Source organism: Psittacula echo (genome assembly GCF_963264785.1).
Source record: "Psittacula echo genome assembly, chromosome: 4".
Lineage (NCBI taxonomy): Eukaryota > Metazoa > Chordata > Aves > Psittaciformes > Psittacidae > Psittacula > Psittacula echo.
In genome coordinates, this window is record NC_137738.1 from 77,289,965 (window position 1) to 77,312,034 (window position 22,070).

The 22,070-nt window shown below is 40.6% G+C and overlaps 1 protein-coding gene across 1 annotated transcript in view; it reads right to left on the reverse strand.

Moving 5' to 3' along the window:
• Positions 1-237: 237 nt before the first annotated feature.
• LOC308220129 (protein FAM135A-like) overlaps positions 238-22,070 on the reverse strand; it is a gene marked incomplete at its 3' end in the record, with an annotated part of 57,330 nt that continues 35,497 nt past the window's right edge. The window contains exons 4-8 of the mRNA XM_080615917.1: positions 6,601-6,680; positions 3,558-3,697; positions 3,371-3,441; positions 2,869-3,042; positions 238-415 (exon numbers count right to left, since the gene is read on the reverse strand). Of these exons, the coding sequence (XP_080472043.1) occupies positions 238-415; positions 2,869-3,042; positions 3,371-3,441; positions 3,558-3,697; positions 6,601-6,680 (643 nt within the window). The remainder of the gene's footprint in view (positions 416-2,868; positions 3,043-3,370; positions 3,442-3,557; positions 3,698-6,600; positions 6,681-22,070) is intronic.

A 22,070-nucleotide genomic window follows, 5' to 3' on the forward strand; every position in this document is an offset into this window, starting at 1 on the left:
ATTGCCTCTTTTCACAAACCTCATCCATATTTTTGTGATCTTCAATGGACTGCAATATATTAAAGAATAAGGTTAAACACTTAATATGGTAAGCTTTCCATCTGTGTGTTTCTGAAGCACGTAACATAGGCTTTTGGAACAATTTTTTTTTTGTCATTTCCCATATCAAATGGCAAACCAGAGTAACTCCAAGAAAGTTCATTCTTTATCAAGTAATATTTCTGCAGAATGGAAAATTCACACTGCCCAACCACATACAAAGAAAAGCTTAAACTGATATACTCTTACATCTGCTGATAACTGTTTTGTGTAGTTATTGCCAAAGACCACACTTTCAAGAGAAGGAATCACAGAGTCCCTGTTTTGTGCTGGTGCATTCCTGTTCAACCACGTATTCTTCACTGGGCGAGGAAAACTGCAAAAAAGCACAAATGAACCAATAATTTCAACATACTATATGTCACAAAACTATCATACTTAAACACATTCTTGCCTTTTCTTGAAAGGCAGTATAAACAAGGACCCTCAGTATGATCCTGGAAGTTCCTAGCATGGTCGGCTGCCCTTTTAAAAGTCCTCAGGATGGCCCAGATACCTCAGTTAAGTTTCTGGTGCTTGCACTAGGGGAGAAACGCTTTTGAAGCAGTTTTCTTCAAAGCAAGTCTCCAGCTAGTTGGAGAAATGTAAGGAATTATTACCCTTAACTGTTCTGTTGCCATCTCTCACCATGAAGGTCAGCAGACTTTGTGCCAGGAGACTGTGCCAGTTCTTCCTCATCATTTCCAATTGAAAAGATAAAATTGAAGCAGTAGCAAGCAGCTGGAAAGCTGTCATACAAACTACTGCTGCTGCTTTCCTACAGGATACCTGACCTTTGCCTACTGAGAAGAGCCCATCCCGAGCGCTGGGAGAACAGAGCCTCCTGCAACTGTAGCCTTGCAAGAACAAAGAACTAGGAAAAATAAGTGAAAGATGAATGAACGCAGAGAAGTGCAGACTTTTAGATAATGGGCAGAAAGAGATAAGCAATGACAGCTTAATAAAAAGAGTAGATTGTACAGGACTCGAGGGCTGTAACCAAATGGAATTATCTCCTCTTTTTCAAGGAAAGTGTAATACTGGTTGTTCCCAAGAGAAGGTGAATGTGGATGCTACCCTGAAAAAGAAAATACTCAAAAAATGAACCCCTATAAAAGGAAGAGGTGCCAGTAATGTGTGACCCAAACAGAAGAGCATACCGTCACCCCAGGAAACCTCAAAGGAAGAAAGGGAGTGAAGTCTGCTATGTTCAGGCTTTTCAGAAAGAATTGCTCCAGAAAAGTGAGCTGGATATGGGGTAGCCCAGCTGAAATAAAACACTAAATTCGAAGGTTTCTTCCTCTTCCTCTCCAGACAGATTTTAAGGACAACTCAGATCCTTAAAATAATTTTGTGGCCAGCAGTAACATTCTGCTCTAAAGATAACAAAAGCAGTACGGAAGTTGCTGTTTTGTTTCATTATCTCCTTACACAAGTTGCATCAAGTTCAGGTTTAAAATTAAATAGCGTAATTGTACCATAACTTGAAAAGCCAGAAACAGAGGAGAAAAATGTATGAAAATGCTTTGATTTTCTGCAACCTTTTAAAACATCAGGAGGGACAAATACATTTCTGACTGAGAATCAGTAATTAAACCTGGGTTTTGCTTTCTAACAATGAAGTGAAGTTCGACTCTACAGCTATGGGACGAATACAAGTGAAATGCCTAAATTTTACTTGTGGCACAGTGTGAAAATTTTTACATACACACTGCTACTTTAAGTGCATTATTTTATCAGATGACATCTTCAGCAACAATACTAGATTAAGATAACTCCCACCTCCTCATTAACTGTTCCTCTCCCAAATAATGCCACACCACCCCTTCAGATGTGCTGGTTCAGTTCTTTTATAACCATTCCTAAAACCTATTACCACAACAATCCAACTTGGAAGGGGAAAAAAAGTCAAAAAAGAAAAAATTCCAGTTGCATCCTCCAAACTAGCACAGTCCTACTGCACAGGCCAGCTGTCTAACACACATAAAGACACAGCTTTCCATGATGCGAAGACAGGGATAAGCAGCAGGAATACTTTAAGCTAAAAGTTTGGACATTTATGGCACAACCAGAATTTGAATAGGAAGAAACTTGAGGGAGTAACGTAGTATTTGAAGGCTGTGAAAGAAGACATATATGCTAAAGAAAAAGCTGTTCCAAGAACACTTCCTATGTGTGGCTGACTGCACGGTCCTTTTTCACACTTACTTTTGAGACAGAGAAGTGGAGACTGCAGAAGGGTGAAACAAGTCAATGAAATAAACAGGCTTCAGTGAAAATTAGGCAAAACCTTTTTTAAAGTGAAAATTAAATTCTCCTGTTGCCTTTAGGAAACAGTAAATGCAGCATTTGCTGACATAGCTGCCATTACAACAATAACTGAAAACTGTGAAGACCACTAACAGAAACCACCCTATTTGTATTAAATGGCACCTATTTCAGTCACTAACTAGAGAGAGCAGCAGATCTTCCCGCTTAAGAAAATGTTAAATATTTATACCTATAAATATACATGTAGAAATACATATACTTACACATTCTTCCACTTCCCGGGTCATGGGTATCTCTGTTCTGCACTATATACTCTAATTTCTAACAAAAGCAAACTCAAAATTTGTTCCAGGTAATTCTGAAAACAAGAAGTTTCTCATCCGTCTGGGCCCTGAACTCCAAAATCATCATCAAGAAAACCGTATTTGCCATGAATTTAACTCCTTAAGTATTCTAATTTTGCAACATTTCTATTTGGACATTCAATAATTTATCTGCATTTTATTAATAAGAGATTACCTTATCAATGGCTGATGCAGGGCAACCAAAGAAGCATGGACTATAACCGATATGACAGAAAGGTGGAAGTAATCAAACATAACATTGATGTAGTGATGAAGGCCCCGGTGTAAGTTAAAGTGCAACTTTAAAGTTCGGCTACTAATTGGCTGTAGTGTGCTCAGGTCATCTGGTCTAAAGAGAAATTCAAACAGAATAACATACAATCAGAACAACTGTATTTAAAGAGCAAGTTCTTAATATCTAATGCAGACAGCAATTCAGCACAGGTCTATACTTTGGGATGCAATGATATCACCCCCAGGAAAAGCAAAGTAAAATAAAAAATCAGGAAGAGACATACCAGTTATGAAATCTTAGCAGACTTCAGCACTGGGTTTCTGTTTTACCCTCATATACATCTAATATGAACATACTATATCTACATGTAATACAGGTTTAATCAGTTTAACAAGTTAACATATATTGTTGATTTAATGAAATCTTCTATATTTAAACTTACGAATAGTCTGTATCTGTGAAGTGCAGATCTAATGTTAGTAGAAAATTCATCTCATTAAGAGACTCCTCAATCTAAAAAGAAATTGTAGAAGCATGAAATGTTTTCAGATGCCTTATTTATACTAGTCCAAACTGTACATAATGAAGACTTAATGAGCTGAATATAGTAAAGTTGAACAGCAGATTACCTTCCTCTCATCTAACAGCATTTTTACTTTGAAAATCATCACATCATTCACAGAAACTTCCTCATTTTTGTAAAGAATCTGAAACGTTTTACTGCAAACTATATTGTCATGGACTGAAGCAGGAAAGGCAAGATCTGTGCCTGAAAAGAAGAAAAACAAGTATTAATATAATTGGCCTAGAATCTGGAAACCCAGAGAGACTAATAAGTTGAAATATCATTCCTACCAGTTTCATGACTACTGTTTAACACCAACAATATCAGCAGTTTCCATCTTAGTCAGCTACTGCTGGAGTTTGAAGGAGTGTATTTTGTTTCAAACAAACACTGTATTGATATTTTTAAAATTATTTGCTTTTAATATAAGTTCTGAGGAATTTCTTCTTTATTCCAAGTTGGAGTAAAATATTCTAAGCACCAAAAATTCTAATAAAAATCCTGAAATCTGTCTTGTTTCATCCAGTATTCATGTTGATTTTGAAAATTTTAACCTCGCTGAGAACTCTTAATTACCTACAGATGAGGCAGAGAGGTTAAATAACATATACCACTCCACTGAATTAATGAAGAACAAAGGTGGTTTGTTCTTTCCTTCCAGATCTTTGAATACTACTCTAGCCAGACCAGTTCTAAGTGTATCACCTTAACATTTTTCATTCAATTTGAAACTTCTGCTTTCAGTCCAGTCGCTACTCATCACAAAGAGTTCACGAAAGTGTGATAAATTGAGAAGGAATCCTTTGCCAGGAAAAGGCTAAAAGACTTGTAGAAGAAATGAGAAAGGGAATGGTTTAAAACAGTTATTGAGGAAGTATTTAGCTTAATAGCAAGGGGTTATCAGCCAGGAAATACCATGATGGGCACTATTCCTTTGAAACAACACATAAAGAAGAGAGAACAGAAGTAACAGAAATACTGACACATTCTTATTATTCATCTATAAGCAGGCTCAATAACATCAACCTCTTACAGAACCCAAAGAGTTAGAAATTGTGTAAATGCAAAATGTTTGGGTCTTTTCTGGTGTTTGTTTGTTCGTTTTTGTTTTGTTTGTTGTTCGGTTGGGTTTTTTTGTTTTCTGGGGGTAGAATCAATTCTTTTGATTCTACTTAATAAATTACTTCAAAGGAATCCACAAAAGAAAATAAAAATATGCAAAGTTTGTGCTTTACAGATTTGGGGTCTAGAGGTCTCTGATATAAAATCACTGCACCTGGCAAACATTTCCACCCTATAATTAATGTTCATAATATCTTAGTTCAATCTCCCTTCAGAAACTAGAAACAAGTAAAATACAGGGTTTTGCTTAAGTACTTCCACATATATCATCAATTTAAGTGTCCTGGACAAAATGCTTACAAAGATTTAATCACTAAAGTGTAATTCCCCTATATATAATGCCACTTTTAGCTTGTATCCATCCATGTAATCTGTTACAGGTGAAGGGCAGAGCGGGTACGGTTTCACATGACACGTAATCTGATATAGCTGCACAGCATCAGCAGAAGGGATCTGCCACTCCAGTCTGATACAAAAGAAGTAATGGAGACATGTGGCTGAGGTCCCACTTCCTATGCAGCATCCAACTCTGAATTACAGCCCTCAGTTCTGCTGACTTTAGTGTAACGTGAAACAGCACCCTCAGAAGTGAGAGAGGAGTCAAAGAGGAAACGCTGACACCAGGAACAGGCTCAGCCACATCTGTGTGGGGAGCAAGGTCTCACAAATGTGAAGTCAACAAGGCTGAACTACTTTTTAAAGTTGGCTATGCACAGAGCTGTATGAAGGTAAGGAATGGGCAGAGGGAGTCACGGCCTGATTTAATTTTTGACAGCACTGCTAACCTAAACTCACATCAAACTGCAGTCTTAATGTACATCCTTTATGCCTAATACGAGACAGAAAGGCTAACACATGCCACAACTTACTAACAAGACTGAAGCTTTCTGAAAAAAAAAACCAAACCAAAAACAAAAACCAAAAAACCAAACCTGAAGTCCCTTCTAAAATACGCCACGAAATATTAAACATATCAATATATCAATATAGCAACATATTAAGTGTCAAAATTAATAAAAAAGTATGTTTTACTAAAGTATCAGTTTAGCAGAGCTAAATTCCCTAAACCACACTAAACTTTGTTGTTGGAGTAATCTTGGTTCATAAGAATTACTGATTTCAAAAAAATCCAAGAAATATTTGAGAAGCTTGACTAGAGCTCCTATCTACCTTGGTGCTCTACTCAGAGTTACTTTTAAAACAGCCTCCAAAATTCGTGTTTCAGTAATTTCTTATCACATTTTCTCAGACTGCAGTAGGTTCTTCTTCCTTGAAATTCCAAGAATTTTGCCTGACATTTGAAAACTCAGTTTGTTTTTTTTGCAGCATGCTGAGGTGTGCGCTTCACAGAATTAGGAGAGCACTAACAGGCTCCTCTGGGCTCAGTTTGCCAGGACAAAGAAACCAAAAGTGAGTGCCAGGTTAAAAAAAGAAAACAGAAGAGGGAGTGGGTAATTCTGTTCAGGAAGTTAAATCAATTTTCAGCTTTGCCACCAGACACCAACAGAGCAAGTCTCAAAACAGCAACACTGGATCCTCTCAAAGTCTTCTTTTCAGAAAGAATGGGCTTAGAAACCTGTGTAAGAGTCTGTACCTGAAGGTCTCCATTACTCTGAGGTATCTACTTAAATGAGATCTGCCCTTCATCATCTTAGCCTGAAACATGGAAAAGGCTGAGCAGATCAGTGTGAAACACAAGACCCTAATATAAAGGAATTACCATGTTTTGGTACCAGCAAAGAGAATCAACAGAGGAAAAACAGTAATACAAATTCTGTAATGAACATTTAAGTCTCACTGCTAAGCAAAGGCTAGTTTTCCAGCAGGACATCATAAAATAATTTATCTTCATACTGTGTTAATAAAAATAAAACAAAAAAACAAATCACTTTTATATTAGTTACCACAATGTAAGACAAAAAGCACACTCTCTTAACTAGCAAGGCAAAATAATGACAGCATTTACTAAAAGACTTTGCACTTACCAGTTGCATGTAACAAGCTAGCTTCTAATTTGTGTGGAATTCTTGGAGGAATTTTCATAGATGCACGTATCTGGTAAAAACTAAAGCAAAAGACACTGATTTGTAACACATGTGGCACAGACATCTCATTAACCACATGCAGATACACCGAATGACAAAGGCAGGATTGGGGAGTGCAAAGGAAGAACAAGGCAAGGAAGTCTACAACATGTAAAACTATCTTATTTTGACTCTTCATCCTGTTGGGTTTTTTGTTAACCCTTAACCAGAGCAGCAGCCAAACGTGGATAAAAGAAGGAAGCCTTCTTCACAGGGTTAGTCTGTCCACTTCCCGCATTGTTGCAGCAAATAACTTATGAGACACATAAACAGAAAACTACACTGAAGAACTGATATGAATGAAAAATCAGGATTGTCAGCTACACCACAACCATCTCAGAAGGATCTATCACATAGCACATCTACAGGGCTGCTATAGTCAGTTCTGCTGCTGAAGGATCTATTTGTGAAACTGCAACACACCCCCATTTACCCCTCCAGGATCCATACAGCACACACCACTTACTATACTCTCTACATCGCTTGTGGCCACTTGTCACAGAAAGGACTCAGTCGGAGATCAATGTGATCAGACCAAGCCATTTATTCTAGAAAACTAACTCTTTATATACTATTTCTTAAAATTGTTTTCACTAACTTGGCCCATTGTGATTGGATACATATCTGTGAGGCCCTTAACAACTAACATATAATTGGTTAAGCACAGGTGTGAGAACCTGACCTTCAAAGTTTTCCAACAGTCCTCAATTTAGCAACTCAGTAAATTCCAGCTCCTTCTTATCTTGCTGGGATTCTCACTCCCAGTGCCTCGCTCCCATCCTCCTTCACCTTTTGTTTTCCTTGGTTCATGTCGAACTCCATGTATGCACTTGCTGATCTGGGTATGTGGCTGTTCTTTGCCAGAAAATCATCCACATCTCCCCCTTTTTCTTTTTATACAAGCCAAACACGCTTTGTAGCACTCATAATCATTCGTTGGATACATTAAAAATACACAGCAACAAAATCAAAATCATTATAATGGCAATAAACACCATTAGTCCACCTTCTACTAAAGCAACCAGCCAACCTGTCAGTTCACCTAATAAATCGTCCAGCCAAAAGGCTTGCCCATCCTTATACACCATGTGTAAGATCTTAGCATGTTTCCATATTTCTTCAACAGATGCCAATCACAGGCTACTGGGTCTGCCCTTTTTCTCCTGGATGTCTCTCTGATAACAGGGGAGGCCATCCCCTCACATCAAGGTCTGGCATGGCATGTGTCCCCACCGCTCCACGCCTGCTGGGTTGCAGCCAACAGCAGAGCTAAAGGTTCTTCTTGGTGGCAAACACAGAGGCCAACCCAGTCTTGCCCTTGACAGTGGCAGCAGGCATTTGGTCAACCTCAGTTCTTGTACCTGGTTGTCAGTGCAGAGTTTCACCTGCTTCATCCAGTAACAAGTTGCTACTGTGGCAAAGCACACACAGATTTACATTACCAGAGTAACTATTACAGGTTACAGCAGCATGTTGAAGATACTGATGGCAACAAGAAACCAGCCAAAGAATTTTCTTACCAGTGGAGTTCTCCCACCCTCTTAATTTGTTCCATTACCTGCTTTATAACACTACCATCATATTAGAATCTTTCTAGCTTTTGCCTTAGCATTTTCTAGCAGCTGCTGCAAATTTGCATGCTCTAACATCTCTTTTACAAGTAACAAATCCACACAATACAAGGTATAGTTTCTCATTAGCAACTGGCTAGTACATACAGGTGGTTTTATACACAAAATCACAGCCTCTAATAATAGCTACGTTACAAGCACACATATTCAAGTTGTTACTTTTCAGCTGCCCCCAAGTGATGTCCTGTAATCATTCTTTTTTTTTTTTTTTTTTTTTTTTTTTTTTTTTTTCTCTATCTCATTCTGCTCGAGGTATTCACTGTCAGCTCCTATAACTGAGGCACTGGGTTCCTCCACTTGTCTGTCCAGCTCATGGTGAGGCTTTGCAAACTTTGCAGGCAGCTGCCACGGACCTGTAGGTAGGAGGACACAAACATACCCCCTCTCCCAGGCTATCAGCTCTTGAGAAGGAGTTGGGTTAAAGTGATTCAAAGGCATCCTGATGGAAAAGGAATGTGAAGCTACAACTGCCTGCCTGCTTAGCAGCAGCCATAAATACCTGCTAGCGACCACACTTTCGCATTAACCCTTTCTTGCCCAAAATGTTAATCTGCTACCCATTAAAAACTTTTACACAAACCCAACAACAAAAAATACACAGAACACTGTCTGCCCTCAACATACACACACATGCATGCATGGGATCCCACAAGCAAACTCCATACAATTACAATATTCGAAATACAAAAAACAGACAATCATTATTCCCACTACACGGTCCCTCATACAGAACGTGGCATAAGGACCCTGTGAAGACAATCAAAAATCAGCTCCAAGCAGCATCATCGCAGTGTGAGGCAGCAGGCTCAACTTTAGCAGGCGTCCCCGCAGAGGCTCTGCCTCCCCCACATCGCACGAGTCTTGGGCTTTTACACTGACCAAAATGCACACTCATTCCGATGCAGGTGGCCAGCCTACATCGGAAGAAGTGGTCAGCAATATCCATAAAAGTCTCCAAGGGTTGATAGAAACATGGATATACTTATATTTGCTATCTTCTAGTACATGTGGATCACAGAGAGACTATCAAATGAGTTGTATAGGGGGTCCCAAGTCCACAGTCCACAATGGTACTCATATAACATGTTCAAAAGCCTACAAGGGTTAAGACTTGTTCAATTATTTAAAGGGATTCCTAATAATGGTGCATTAAATTGCTCTACATTTTCACACACCCAACAGTTTTTCACTTGTGTACAATTAACTACCTTTTCTGACAGATCTACAGAAGCATTAGCCTTAAAAGCAGTATTAGCTATCTGAAACATAAGCATGAATATTGAAAGAAAGAATACTCTATTTACACTCATGACTATGTCTATCTTCATGCTTCTAAGCAGATCGCTTGGCACACCTTCGCTTAGTCCCCTCCCAATGCTCAGGAGGAATCTGCCATTTGTATGGCACCAGTAAGGGCTTTGAACATTCAAATTGAATAATGCGTATCTGCTTCTTCTGCTTCAATACCCGTCTCTGCAGCTCAAACTGTCTTTCAGAAATTCTAGGCATGAAACCTGGCTCGTGCCTCTTCATCCAGCCAATTCATTCGTCAGCAATGAGGGTGTTCTGTCTTCTTTTGGCAACGCTGGCTCCTTCCAAGGTTTCACCCATCGAGCTGGTACCCAACGTGGACCAGAGTCTGTGATTACACACATATATCCTCCACCAGTTAGTTTTACTTCCACAGGACCCTTCCAGGTACCAGTTTCCAGATCCCTATACTGGACCAGTATACCCTGAGTCTTATTCACATAACCTGACCCTAACGCTTGACATGTATTACAGCAGGAGGGTCACTAGAGTCTCCTACCAATCGCAAAAAGTTCATAACATACACAGCTTTCTGTATTTTTGCTGCCGGGGTAAGCCCTTCTTCCCCCGTTTTTTGTTTTTCTAACAATTGTTTCAAGGTCTGATGCGTACGTTCAATAATAGCCTGACCTGTAGGAGAATGAGGAATACCAGTGATATGAGCAATGCCCCAGTTATTTAAAAATTTAGACAGCATTGAAGAAGTGTAGCTAGGTGCATTATCCGTTTTAAGCTGTAAAAGTACTCCCATAACTGCGAAACAACCACGCAAATGTGTGATTACATGGTGTGTGGTTTCACCAGCCAGAGGGGTAGCCCAAACAAAGTGCGAAAAGGTGTCGATAATAACATGCACATACTTCAATTTTCCAAAAGATGATTCATGGGTTACATCCATCCGCCAAAGTTGGAGAGGCTGGAGACCTCGAGGATTGACTCCAAGGCCTATGCTTATTGTCTGGCCCTGACAATCAGGACAAGACTGTACAATGCCTGTCAGGGACAAGCCAAACTGGCAAACTAACATTTTTGCTGATTGGTGAAAGAAGGCATGAAATGCTTGGGCTTGTTGAGAAATATCTACCGGTGGTCCTGCCCAAGCTGGAGCAACTAATTCATCTGCTTTGTCATTACCATCACTAAGGCTCCCTGGGAGGCCCAAGTGACTGCGAATATGCATAATGAAATATTTACAGTTATGATTATTTACGAGATGTAACAGAGTTTTCAACAAAGACCATAACCTGCAATTAACAACCTCCTGTAAAATTGCCCTCTCTAGACGTTGAACAATTCCTATGACATACAAAGAATCACAATGTTAAGCAGAGTATCAGGCCATCGCAGAAATACTACAACAATAACACTTAGTTCAAACGTTTGTAAGAAATCTGTAGAGTGACCAGGTATTTTGTTTCTTCCAACCATCTCCTGTTTTCCAAATGTATCCGGCTATGTGATTATTTCTGCTAGCATCTGTAAAAACAGTTATACCTGAAACAGGTCTGTCAGAGTAAAAGGTAACATCTTCATATTGGTTGTTTTTTAGCACAGTAAACAAGTTATGTGGCGGAAAATGTATGCTAACTTAGCCAACAAAATCTACTAAGACAGTGAAAAACAGTGCTGGACTACTGTGCCCACTCCAACCATATTTTGGTAAGGGGTAAACAAATTTGTGATGGATCACTACCTAGAATTTCTTGACAACGTTCACAACCTTGCTTAATTAAAGGGCAAAGGCTTCCAATCGTGTAGTAACAGTTTTGCACAACCAGTAAGGTAAGAAGATCCATTCCAATATACACAAGGGATCCTTTTTCTGCAGATTCCATTGTGCCAACAAGCTAAACGGATGATACTGATTGTTTACAACAAACAAAGTTATAGATAAATCTGGGTTCCATTGGGAAGCATAAGAAGTAGATACTTTAGCCATAATATGGGCTAGGGCCTCATGCTGGATTTTTGACAGAGTTCTCTTTTCCTCTGTCTGTGGTTTGCTCTTCAAAAGAGGCATTAGTTCTGCCAAATCATTAGTAATTCCACATAAGGAACAGATCCACTGAATATCACCTATTGATTTCTGCATGTCTGACAAGGTTCTTATCTCCGTAGTAATCTTCATCTTCTGGGGCCTAACTTCAGTTCTGGAAATAATCCACCCCAGGTATCTCCATGGGGCATTACGCTGTACCTTTTCAGGTGCAATCACTAAACCTACTTTTGCCAGTTTGGAGAGGTATCAGTTATGGTAAAATCTATTGCTGTTGCCATGTCCACTCCGGCACTCCCTGCTGTAGCGGAGGGGATGCGGTCCAAACACTCTGATTTTGTGTCATCGCGTGGGGTGGCATCGCGCTCACATTCAAGTTTCCCAACGGAGTTCCATCTTTCTTATACTTCGAGTGGCATTCAGTTGCCCTATGGCCATGTTTGTCGCATCTAGTACAATCACCTGTAAAAACTGAAGCACCACCTGCTGAGTTAGTTTTCTTTACTCTACATCGTTTTCTATGATGTCCCATTTGCCCACAATTAAAACATCTCACACCCTTCATACCCACTCGATCACCTCGACCTTGCTGTAACAAAGGTTTGACAGCAGCAGCAAAGGCAGTAGCCATGTATTCTGCCTTTTCTTCAGCCGTGCTCACCTTAGAACAAGCGTCCATCATTTCCTGCAAGCCAGCAGATTTCGGTAAAACCTGTAAAATACGCTTACAAGCTGGGTTAGCATTTTCCATGGCCAAGGACATAAGCACAGATTCTTTAGCATTAGGTGCCAAATCAATATTCTTTTCAATAGCTGCTGTCAATCTATCAATAAATTGCATATATGGCTCAGTAATTCCCTGTTTTATCGATGTATAGGAAGGATTAGGTTTTCCTGCTTCTGGCACAGCTTTTAAAGCAGCTAAGGCCAATTGCTGCGCTTGCTGTAACACCTCGGTTCTCATACGAGCCTGTACTGCATCAGGGTGAAATTGTCCCTTCCCTATTAACATTTCATATGTAACACCATGTAAGGGATCATTAGGGTTGCGACCCAAATTATCATCAGCAGCTCTTTCAGCAAGCTCCTCAAACCCACTTTTAAAATGTAATAGCTGTGAAGGAGTTAACAGAACTGAAGCTACCTTAAGACAATCATTGGGAGTTAAGACCATACTAGAAAACAAGGCAGTTAACATTTGTTGTGTATATGGAGAAGACAACCCATATTGAGAAATTGCTCCCTTAAGTTCCTTTATGATTTTCCAGTCCATAGGAGTCCATTGGGTTTGTCCCTGAACATTCATAATGACTGGAAATGCAGCAGGGATGTCAATTGGTAGAACAGTGCCGTCTATCATTGCGTCTTGAATAAGACCTCGCCATCTCAAGGCAGTAGGGTTAGGTTGCAGAGGGGGCTTTGAGGGCGGTGGCAAGGGCGTAGCAAAAGGATTAACCTTGTTTAACTTTTCTGATTCGTGCCCCTCTTGCTTTGCTTCAATTCGCTCCAATCGGTCTCGTAGGTCCCGTAAATTTTTATCTAAAAGCTTAGTCCACTGCCCCCAGTCCTGGTCAGTTTTTGGCCCCGGTTGGGGCAGCGCTAACGATGGTGTACACGGTACGGGTGGGTATAAATTCGGAGTCTCAGTGTCCTCCTCTGGATGTTCCCATTCTTCTGCATCAGGCGCTGGAAGGGCGGCGGCGGCGTAAAAGCGGCCGTCAGGAGCGGGGGGGGCTGTGAAGGCGCCGTGAGGAGCGGGCGGGCCGTCGTCGACGTGAGGGGCGGGCGAGCCGGCGTGAGGGGCGGGCGAGCCGGCGTGAGGGGCGGGCGAGGGAATTTGGGGGCTGGGCTCAGGGGCGGTAGCGGCACGAAAAGGATTCGAGTTTGGCCGTTTTGGCGGCACATCATCCTTTTCAAAATCCCGATCACTAGTTATTGCTGCCGCCGGTGAAGGCATTGTCGGCACAGGATAGGGAGGATGCGCTGGATCCTCAAACATTCGCACTCTAGGGTGCACAAGCTTTCGAACCAGATGTTTTGCGCTTGAAGCGGCAGGCAGTTCCCCCGTAAGTACAGTGTCCGCTGTCGGACTCACAGCAGCCGGTCCCCCATGGTTTTGTGACGGCGAGTCAGAAAAAGCCGCAAAAGCTGACTTTACTACTTGTTGCTCAACCTTCATCGTGGATATAGTTTCTTTTAGTAACCGCCACAGGGTAGCTAGAGATTTTGCTTCTTTAGACCCAAGGGTAATTTCGTCCCACAGGCGTGCCCCGATCTTTTCCCAAGTCCCAAGCTCAAAGGCTTCGCCGACCCCCCGGATTAAGTTTTTCTCTGTACTCCAGAGCAACAACTTTTTTAACATAGAGTCATCATACTCTATCCCTCTCGTAAAGGGGATATGCTGGAAGAGCTTAAATATTGCTGCCTTTTTTTTACTCAATTGAGTCCCCATTTTAATCCTCTTCCTAACACTCGGCTGCTCACCTGAATTCCACTGTAGTGTGTCCCGGGCTCAAAGGCTCCGTAGCGTTCCGAGGCTTCTGCCTCCCGGGCTCAAAGGCTCCGTAGCGTTCCGAGGCTTTTGCCTCCCGGGCTCAAAGGCTCCGTGGCGTTCCGAGGCTTTTGCCTCCCGGGCTCAAAGGCTCCGTAGGGTTCCGAGGCTTCTGCCTCCCGGGCTCAAAGGCTCCGTAGGGTTCCGAGGCTTTTGCCTCCCGGGCTCAAAGGCTCCGTAGGGTTCCGAGGCTTCTGCCTCCCGGGCTCAAAGGCTCCGTAGCGGTCCGATCCTGCCGGATCCCGGTCCTGCCGGATGAATCCTGGTCCTGCCGGATCGACTTCCCCGCGGCACCGCGTTCTTCGTTTTCAATGTGAAAAAGCCTGTTCGGGCGCCATTTGTCACAGAAAGGACTCAGTCGGAGATCAATGTGATCAGACCAAGCCATTTATTCTAGAAAACTAACTCTTTATATACTATTTCTTAAAATTGTTTTCACTAACTTGGCCCATTGTGATTGGATACATATCTGTGAGGCCCTTAACAACTAACATATAATTGGTTAAGCACAGGTGTGAGAACCTGACCTTCAAAGTTTTCCAACAGTCCTCAATTTAGCAACTCAGTAAATTCCAGCTCCTTCTTATCTTGCTGGGATTCTCACTCCCAGTGCCTCGCTCCCATCCTCCTTCACCTTTTGTTTTCCTTGGTTCATGTCGAACTCCATGTATGCACTTGCTGATCTGGGTATGTGGCTGTTCTTTGCCAGAAAATCATCCACAGCCACTGGGTATTAAAAGTGCAAATAAAGGGTAACACTGTGCAAAATGTGACAATACTTGCTACCAAAGGCAGGAACTGCAAACTTAAAGCCTAAGATTAAAAAGTAAACACAAAAGTATTTTGGATCTCTGCCCCCATCTTTAAACAGTTTTTAACCTTACTCAGCTCCATATTGTTTCCAACTTTGATTTTCATCTATGAAAACGCTATTTGTCCCCCATATTGATTTTATGGAAGTCTTTACATAACACAAGCACCCATAAATACACTTAGAGGACACATTCCATCCATCTCACCCCCTTTCGGATCATTTGGTTTTGTCTGAAGGGCTTAGCTTTAGCTCCTCAGTGAGCTGAAGAGACCTACCACACGCTCCACAAAACACACCAACAAAAGAGAAGAAGCAAAAACTTTCACAAGTAGAGAGCAGGAAGACTAAAACACCTTTTTAGGCAAACGCATGGTCCTAAGTGAATGGACAATGTGAATGCAATACAGAGTGTTAAGTGCCCTCTTGAGTATGTGTACACCCACTCACAGTGTTACAGTTCATCATCATTGCCATTATCCAAATCCAAACTACTCTAATCTATAGTAATTTTCTGATTTTGACTTCTAACACATCAACTAAAGCTGACCATCCAGAACTTTGCTAGCAACTGATGCAACTGTGTACTAGCCTAACAACCAATCAGTAAAAAAATTCTTAATCTAATCCTTCCACAAAATTAAAAGTCAACTTTAGTCTAGTCAGAACTATGTATCAAAGAATGTTTTATAATAGGAGATACTTAATGAACCAGTGAACTTAATTAACTATGTTGCTAGAGGCAAGAGATGACAGCAATATTATTCCTACCCTTTCAGATAGCAAACAAAACAACCTATTGTTAACCAGCAATGGAGTATTTTGTTTTTAGAAACCCACATGTCAAACACAATTCCATATCACTTAGCTGATTCATAAACAGTAAATGAATTCATTTTTTACTGGATTAAAAAAAAAACCCAAACAAAATAATGAGCTTTCACTGTCATCTTCTCTAAAAGTGTAAGGAATTGAGATTAAGAGAGTCCTTTCAACTATTAACCTGTGAGGATGCAATCAAGTACACTGATGTACTACTTTTCTCTGGGTCAGATGTGACATTCATCATTCAGTTAGTTACTCTTTTCACTTTTAGTGAGGTCATATGATACATGAAACATTATAACGTGTAACAGCCTCAGTACAGAGATACTTTCCACCAGCCCCAACTTCATAGTGTCATTTCTGCATCAACAGTAAACATTTATCAAGAGCTTGACACTCTACCATTATAACCTGCATCCTCCCATGATGAAAATGCCTGTCATGGCAGAGCATACTGCTTGTTACTTCAGGTATTATGAATGCAAAATCATTGGTATGGCTTAATTAAATATTATGCCTCAGTAGTTTAGAGACATGCCAGATATTTTACTTCATCTCCTCCTAACCTACCAAACTTTGTCTTCAAAATATCCAACATCTGCATCATTCTCAGCTCTTGCTCAGAACGACATGACAGCTCTGCAGAGCATAAATTTAACTAATGCTTAACAACTTTACCAGTTGCAGATAGATTAATGTAATAGGCCTGTAACAAGGTAAAATGAAAGGCAAAATAAAACCTGACAACCTAACAGAAAAGAAGTGCAATGTGATATTCCAGTACTTAATGCAGTAAGACTCATCTGCCCTAAAGATTCTATTAAGTGACTGTTTACAATCTGGGCCTCAAAGAAAGCAATCAACAGAATTGTTCGTGCTTAGAATGTAATTTGTGAAATCAGAAGGCTGTTAAGATATCCTTCTTTTCCTATTATTACTTGCTAGCAATTAATTAACAGCACACTATTCTACTCTTTATCCAGTAAACCCTTTACCTGCCTGATCTATTTTAATTTGGGTTAATGGGGAAATAAAGGTACATTGTTTGCTTGTTTGAGACAGGTGGCTTTGACTTTCAGCAGATTTACACTTTAAGCAGTTTATAACAAAATATTCACCTGTTAATCTCAGTAATAAAACCCCCTCACAGTTCAGCTCAGGGCAAATATGTAAACATTAATTCAAAATCTTGTGCCAAGATCTCTGAAACAATCATTTAACTGCATCAAGACATTTAAATGAACAAACAACCTCCTACAAAGTATTCCATCAAATTATTCACTGTCACTCATCTTTAAATGCCATATATATTAAGGATCTATCTTCAAATTAAAAGCTATGATACAGAAACAGAGTACTTTATTCACAAAGGAATTACATATGTAATACATAAAATAAGGGAATGCTTTCTGAAGTTAAGATGACAGCAATTTTTTTTTTTCTCTTGCCCCCAAGCCCTGCCTTCCTCATCTTCCTTCCATCTCTGGTTCAACTCAACCAACTGGTGTTGCAATGCTTCCTTTTCAATTCAAAAAACAAACCGAAAACAAACAAAAACCACCACCAACCCCTCAAAACCCCAAGTCACCTTCACCTATCTCCCAGCTGTACCATAAACACTCTAGTTCTCGTATACACACAACTGACACCTAAACTTGATCTACTGTATTGTACTTGCTTGGGCCTCTACATAACAAATCAGTATTCAGGACTTGCTACTCACCGATCACATTCAACTATCCCAAATATGCTTAAAATACTCCGTAAGTATTTTATTTTTAAGTAAATAAGATATAATACAATCAACTCTCCATTATCCTATGTAATGAGAGAATGAAGGTATCCTGGGTAGTGGAAAATACCAGACAGTAACAATGCTACAGAACATGCCCCCAGTGGTACAACAGAGGTACCCAAATAGCTAAAGCAGCTTGGGTCTACCAACACTTTGGGTCTATTAATGTGTATACACTAAATGTAACAGTTTGGGTCTATGAATGTGTATACACTAAAATGCCTTCCTGAAGGTCACAGGAATGAAGAACATCGTACAGTCATTTCAGTGGCATGTCCTGTGCTAAAGCTCAGTCATTAAGATTCACATGCCCAACCTTGCTACAGCACATGTTGTCTTACATGCACCTATAGGTCCCAAGAATGTGACAGAAGAATACCAAAAACTGACCCTGAAACAGTGTGGTCCTTCCCAAGTCCTGACTCTGACGGCAACCTGAAAAATGTCTTGCTGATAATAGAGACAGGGGCTCTACGTACACTTCAAGATTTATGTAAAACTGTCTTCCAGAGCAGAAATGTTAAGACAGGAAATAGATGAAGCTTTGCAACTGGCAGCAAGATTCCAGAAGAGGGCTGGCGTTTAAATCTTACACTAGTAGTGATTTTTTGTGCAGATTTTTGAAGCACAAATAAACAAAATCTGTGTTACCTGTCCCTCAATCTCTCTTTTGCCTGTATTAAATGGGGAAAACACCATTTTCAGATTATCAAGGCTCACAATTTTCAGATCACAAAGAAGCTAGGAATATTTTGGCAAAGATGCTTTAAAGCTACCTGTTTGGAAGAAAATAAACAACAGTATTCAGAAGGTGGTATACTGTAAAAACACACATTAATCATGCATGGAAAGAGCAGCATTCATCAATGTAAGGACCTTTTGTTATCTTTTCCTACATTAGCTGAAGCAGGATAGCTAAGTACTTCACGAAACAGAATAAGTCAAGAGAAATACCACCAAGAACCAATTTAAATATACGATGAAAAATGCACTAGAAATGCAACAGAAGAAAGAACGTGACATACAGTAGTTACTAAATTACCCTGATAAGAGTATGCTGTGATGTTTACAATCACAGGATGCATTTGTATCATCTTTGATGATACAACTACAGCTCCGCATTTTAAGAGCCTTAGCTACAACAGGAGCTAATGAAGTGCAGTCTTACTGTGAGTCACAGCAGTACAGGCAGTGCAAGGAACAGCTTTGGGATGAACAGCAGACTGACAGTTGGATGAAGGTCTGACACCACACAAAGAAAAGATTCCAAGTGAGTCTTTAACACCGTTTTGTCAAGACAATGAGCAGGTTGCAACTGCCTGACCCTCATGTTGCTAAGGTAAGAATGACTTGACGGACAGTCTCCCAAGAAAGACTGAGTAAACTGAGACTTGAAACAGTCCTAAGGATACTACGCATTAGAACAGGTTGGCCAAATAAGCTGTTCCAGATAAGTTGTGGAATCTTCACCCATGAAAACTTTCAAGACCTGAGCGGACAGAGCTCCAAGCGACATGGTTTGAACTGAGTGCTCACCCTTCTTTCAGCATGAAGGTAGACTATATGACATGCTGCTATCCCTTCCACCCTGAATCAATCAGTCTATGATCTCAGAGTTTAAAGGAAACCTACAAAACAGGGTTCAGCAATTTTCAACATGATAACAGCAAGAAGTGTATAAGGTTGGGAGCTGGTACACACAACAAACTTGAGAAACACCTGCAAACAGAACATACTCCAGCTCCTGTCTTTCCCACGTCTAAACTCAGGAAGACATTCCTGCATGTACACAGTCAAAATACTTCTCAACAGCTGATGTGCTTGCTTCTCTGAAAGGCAGCATCTTCCAGTTCCTTTTAAGTTGCCAATATCATAGACTTGAGGAAAGAAAGAAGACAATTTACAACAGTACCTCTGAAAATCCACCAACCTCTCCTCTAAATGCTTCCAGCATTTACTTTTACTTATCTGCAGACATGATGTTGAGGATGAACACGGATCTCCTGACCTGTTTGCACTGCTGAAAGGCTTTGTCTTGAAACAGTTCCACATCCATCCCCCAAGGCATACCTTCACATTTGCTTCACAATGTGTAAGACAGTCTAAATGTTTGAGATGTTTACTGAGACAGCACATATGAGCAAAGCCAAAGTCACCAGTGTAGAGCTTATAAATACCCAGGAGATTTCTGACAATCCCAGCCTATGCAGTCTTTTTTCAGTAAATAAATGTACCTGCTGATGTCCATTTATCTCATTTGGTTGTCAATATAGTCCTGCAAATCCACAAACACACTATGAAAAGGTTCAAGGATATCTGAAGCTTAGTGTCCTTACTACAGACCTCATAGGAAAAGGGTCTTCTGAAAAAGGTAGTTAGAATTACTGCTCTCCTCTAGGCAGAGGAGACCGCTACTGTCCATCCTGTGTGAAGGAATAAATCTTTTCCATTGAGCTGCATTAAAATCTCAAAGATTCAAAATCTGACATGTGCCAGAAAATTATTTCCCACACAGGAAAACAGACAAGTTTCTTTTTTCACTAGAATCATCATTTATATGGGCATAAGTAAGCTTTTTCCATTACATTTGTTGAAAAATGTAACTTATAATCTGAGCAAGAAGTAGGTTTATTGATAACTGGAATGTAACTTCGTACTAACAAAAAAGGAAATGCAGGAAGTGACGGTTATTTGACTTTTTAATGCTGTCACATGGAGTCACGGGCAGTAATGTGTGCAAATGCAATCTTAAAGGATAACCATTATTAAAAAACCAATAAATCTCAGGCAATAAAAAAAGCACATATGCTTTTAACAGAGATAGCTGCAAGAGCTTTTACTTGAAAATACACTTACTTTGCCAGTTAAAGTTCATTCCAAGGGAGATGTATGTCCTGAAAAAGCTTCATAATACAATTAATTGATCCCTGAGGTAGAACTTTTTTGGCAGTTCCTCTTGCCAGGCAGAGGAAAGGCAGAAGCGCACATGGCAGAGTCCAGCCTTTTCTCTCCCTGAATCTAAGTGCACTCACTACATGCTTAAATGTGCTCAGCCACATGAAGACAAGCAAGCAGTGAACACTTTGGACTGCAAAATTCACATACACATCAGGTCACCTGCAGGACAGCTTCTAAATTTACCAGTTCACCAAACGAAGCAACAGCTATGACCCTGCATAGGCAAAGCCTCCAGGGAGCTCTTGGGATCTACTGAATGCAAGGCCCTGTTGAAAAGGCATCCTCTACTGCAGACCACCACTAAGACTTCTCCTTTTCCCAAGGTGAGCAGTGGCTCAGGCAAGCATGCTTCATTTGGTGCATGGAGAAATAGAGCTGGGGATGCAGCAGTGCTCTGTAAATATGGAATGTGGCACTTAAGTGAAGAACTGTGAGAAAACTGGACAGCGGAGCAAGTCTCTTGAGGAACAGGCAGCTCTGGAAGCAGCAATGCTGCTGTAATAGCTGTGTCAGGCTGACCCTGGCAGAGCTCTTCAGATCAGACCTCTTCCCAGAGAAGCAACCCCCACTAACAGAAAGTCCTGCTGTGGTGAGAGGTTGAGTCAGCAAAACATTGAAAGAATCCAACAAGAGAGAACATTGTTGCATTTTTGTTCAACATCCCTCTGCTCTATAAGCTAAGTCCCTTCCTACTGCAGAGATCCCACATTACTAATTCTTTCACGGATTTATAAAAATACATCTGAAAACCAGTAAATGTATTTAGCATCTCACACAACCTGTGTCACAAGCCTGTACTGACAAATGCCAGCATACATGCACTTTTCAAGGCAATCTGAGTATGCTTCTGATGTGTAATGCATTTCAAATGGTCATGGAACACAAATAGTCTATTTCAAACATTACCACAGATTTATCAGAATTTTTTTGTTAACCTTGTAGGTATTCTGCAAAAAGGCAACCCAGGCAAAGGCACAAATAAGGGAGTAAAATAAGGTGTAAGGGGACAGAAATAAGAGAATAGAAAAAGGCGCTGAATAAAGCACAGGCAATGAAACGCTGTATCTGGAAATTGCAAATGTAAAAAGAGAAGAGCTTTGGATACACTTGTTCTTTAATTTTCCCCACCCGGACCAATGCATAGTCATCTATAAAAGTTTAATCCTACCAAACCCAGCTGGGACCCACAGACTACCACATGGCCACCAAAATAGTTATAAGTATTATCTAGAGAGGGAACAAGAACAGGTACAGAAAACACAGTGTCCTGGGTTCAGCAGTAGCAGTTATTTTTTCTCCTTCTTAGTAGCTGGTGCAGCGCTGTGGTTTTGAATTTTGGCCTGGGAACAGAGCTGGTAACACTGATGTTTAGTCTGACCAAGGACTTTGTGAGTCTCATGCTCTGCCAGGGAGGAGGGGAAGCCAGGAGGAAGCAGGGATAGGACACCTGACCCAAACTAGCCAAAGAGGTATTCCATACCACAGCACGTCAC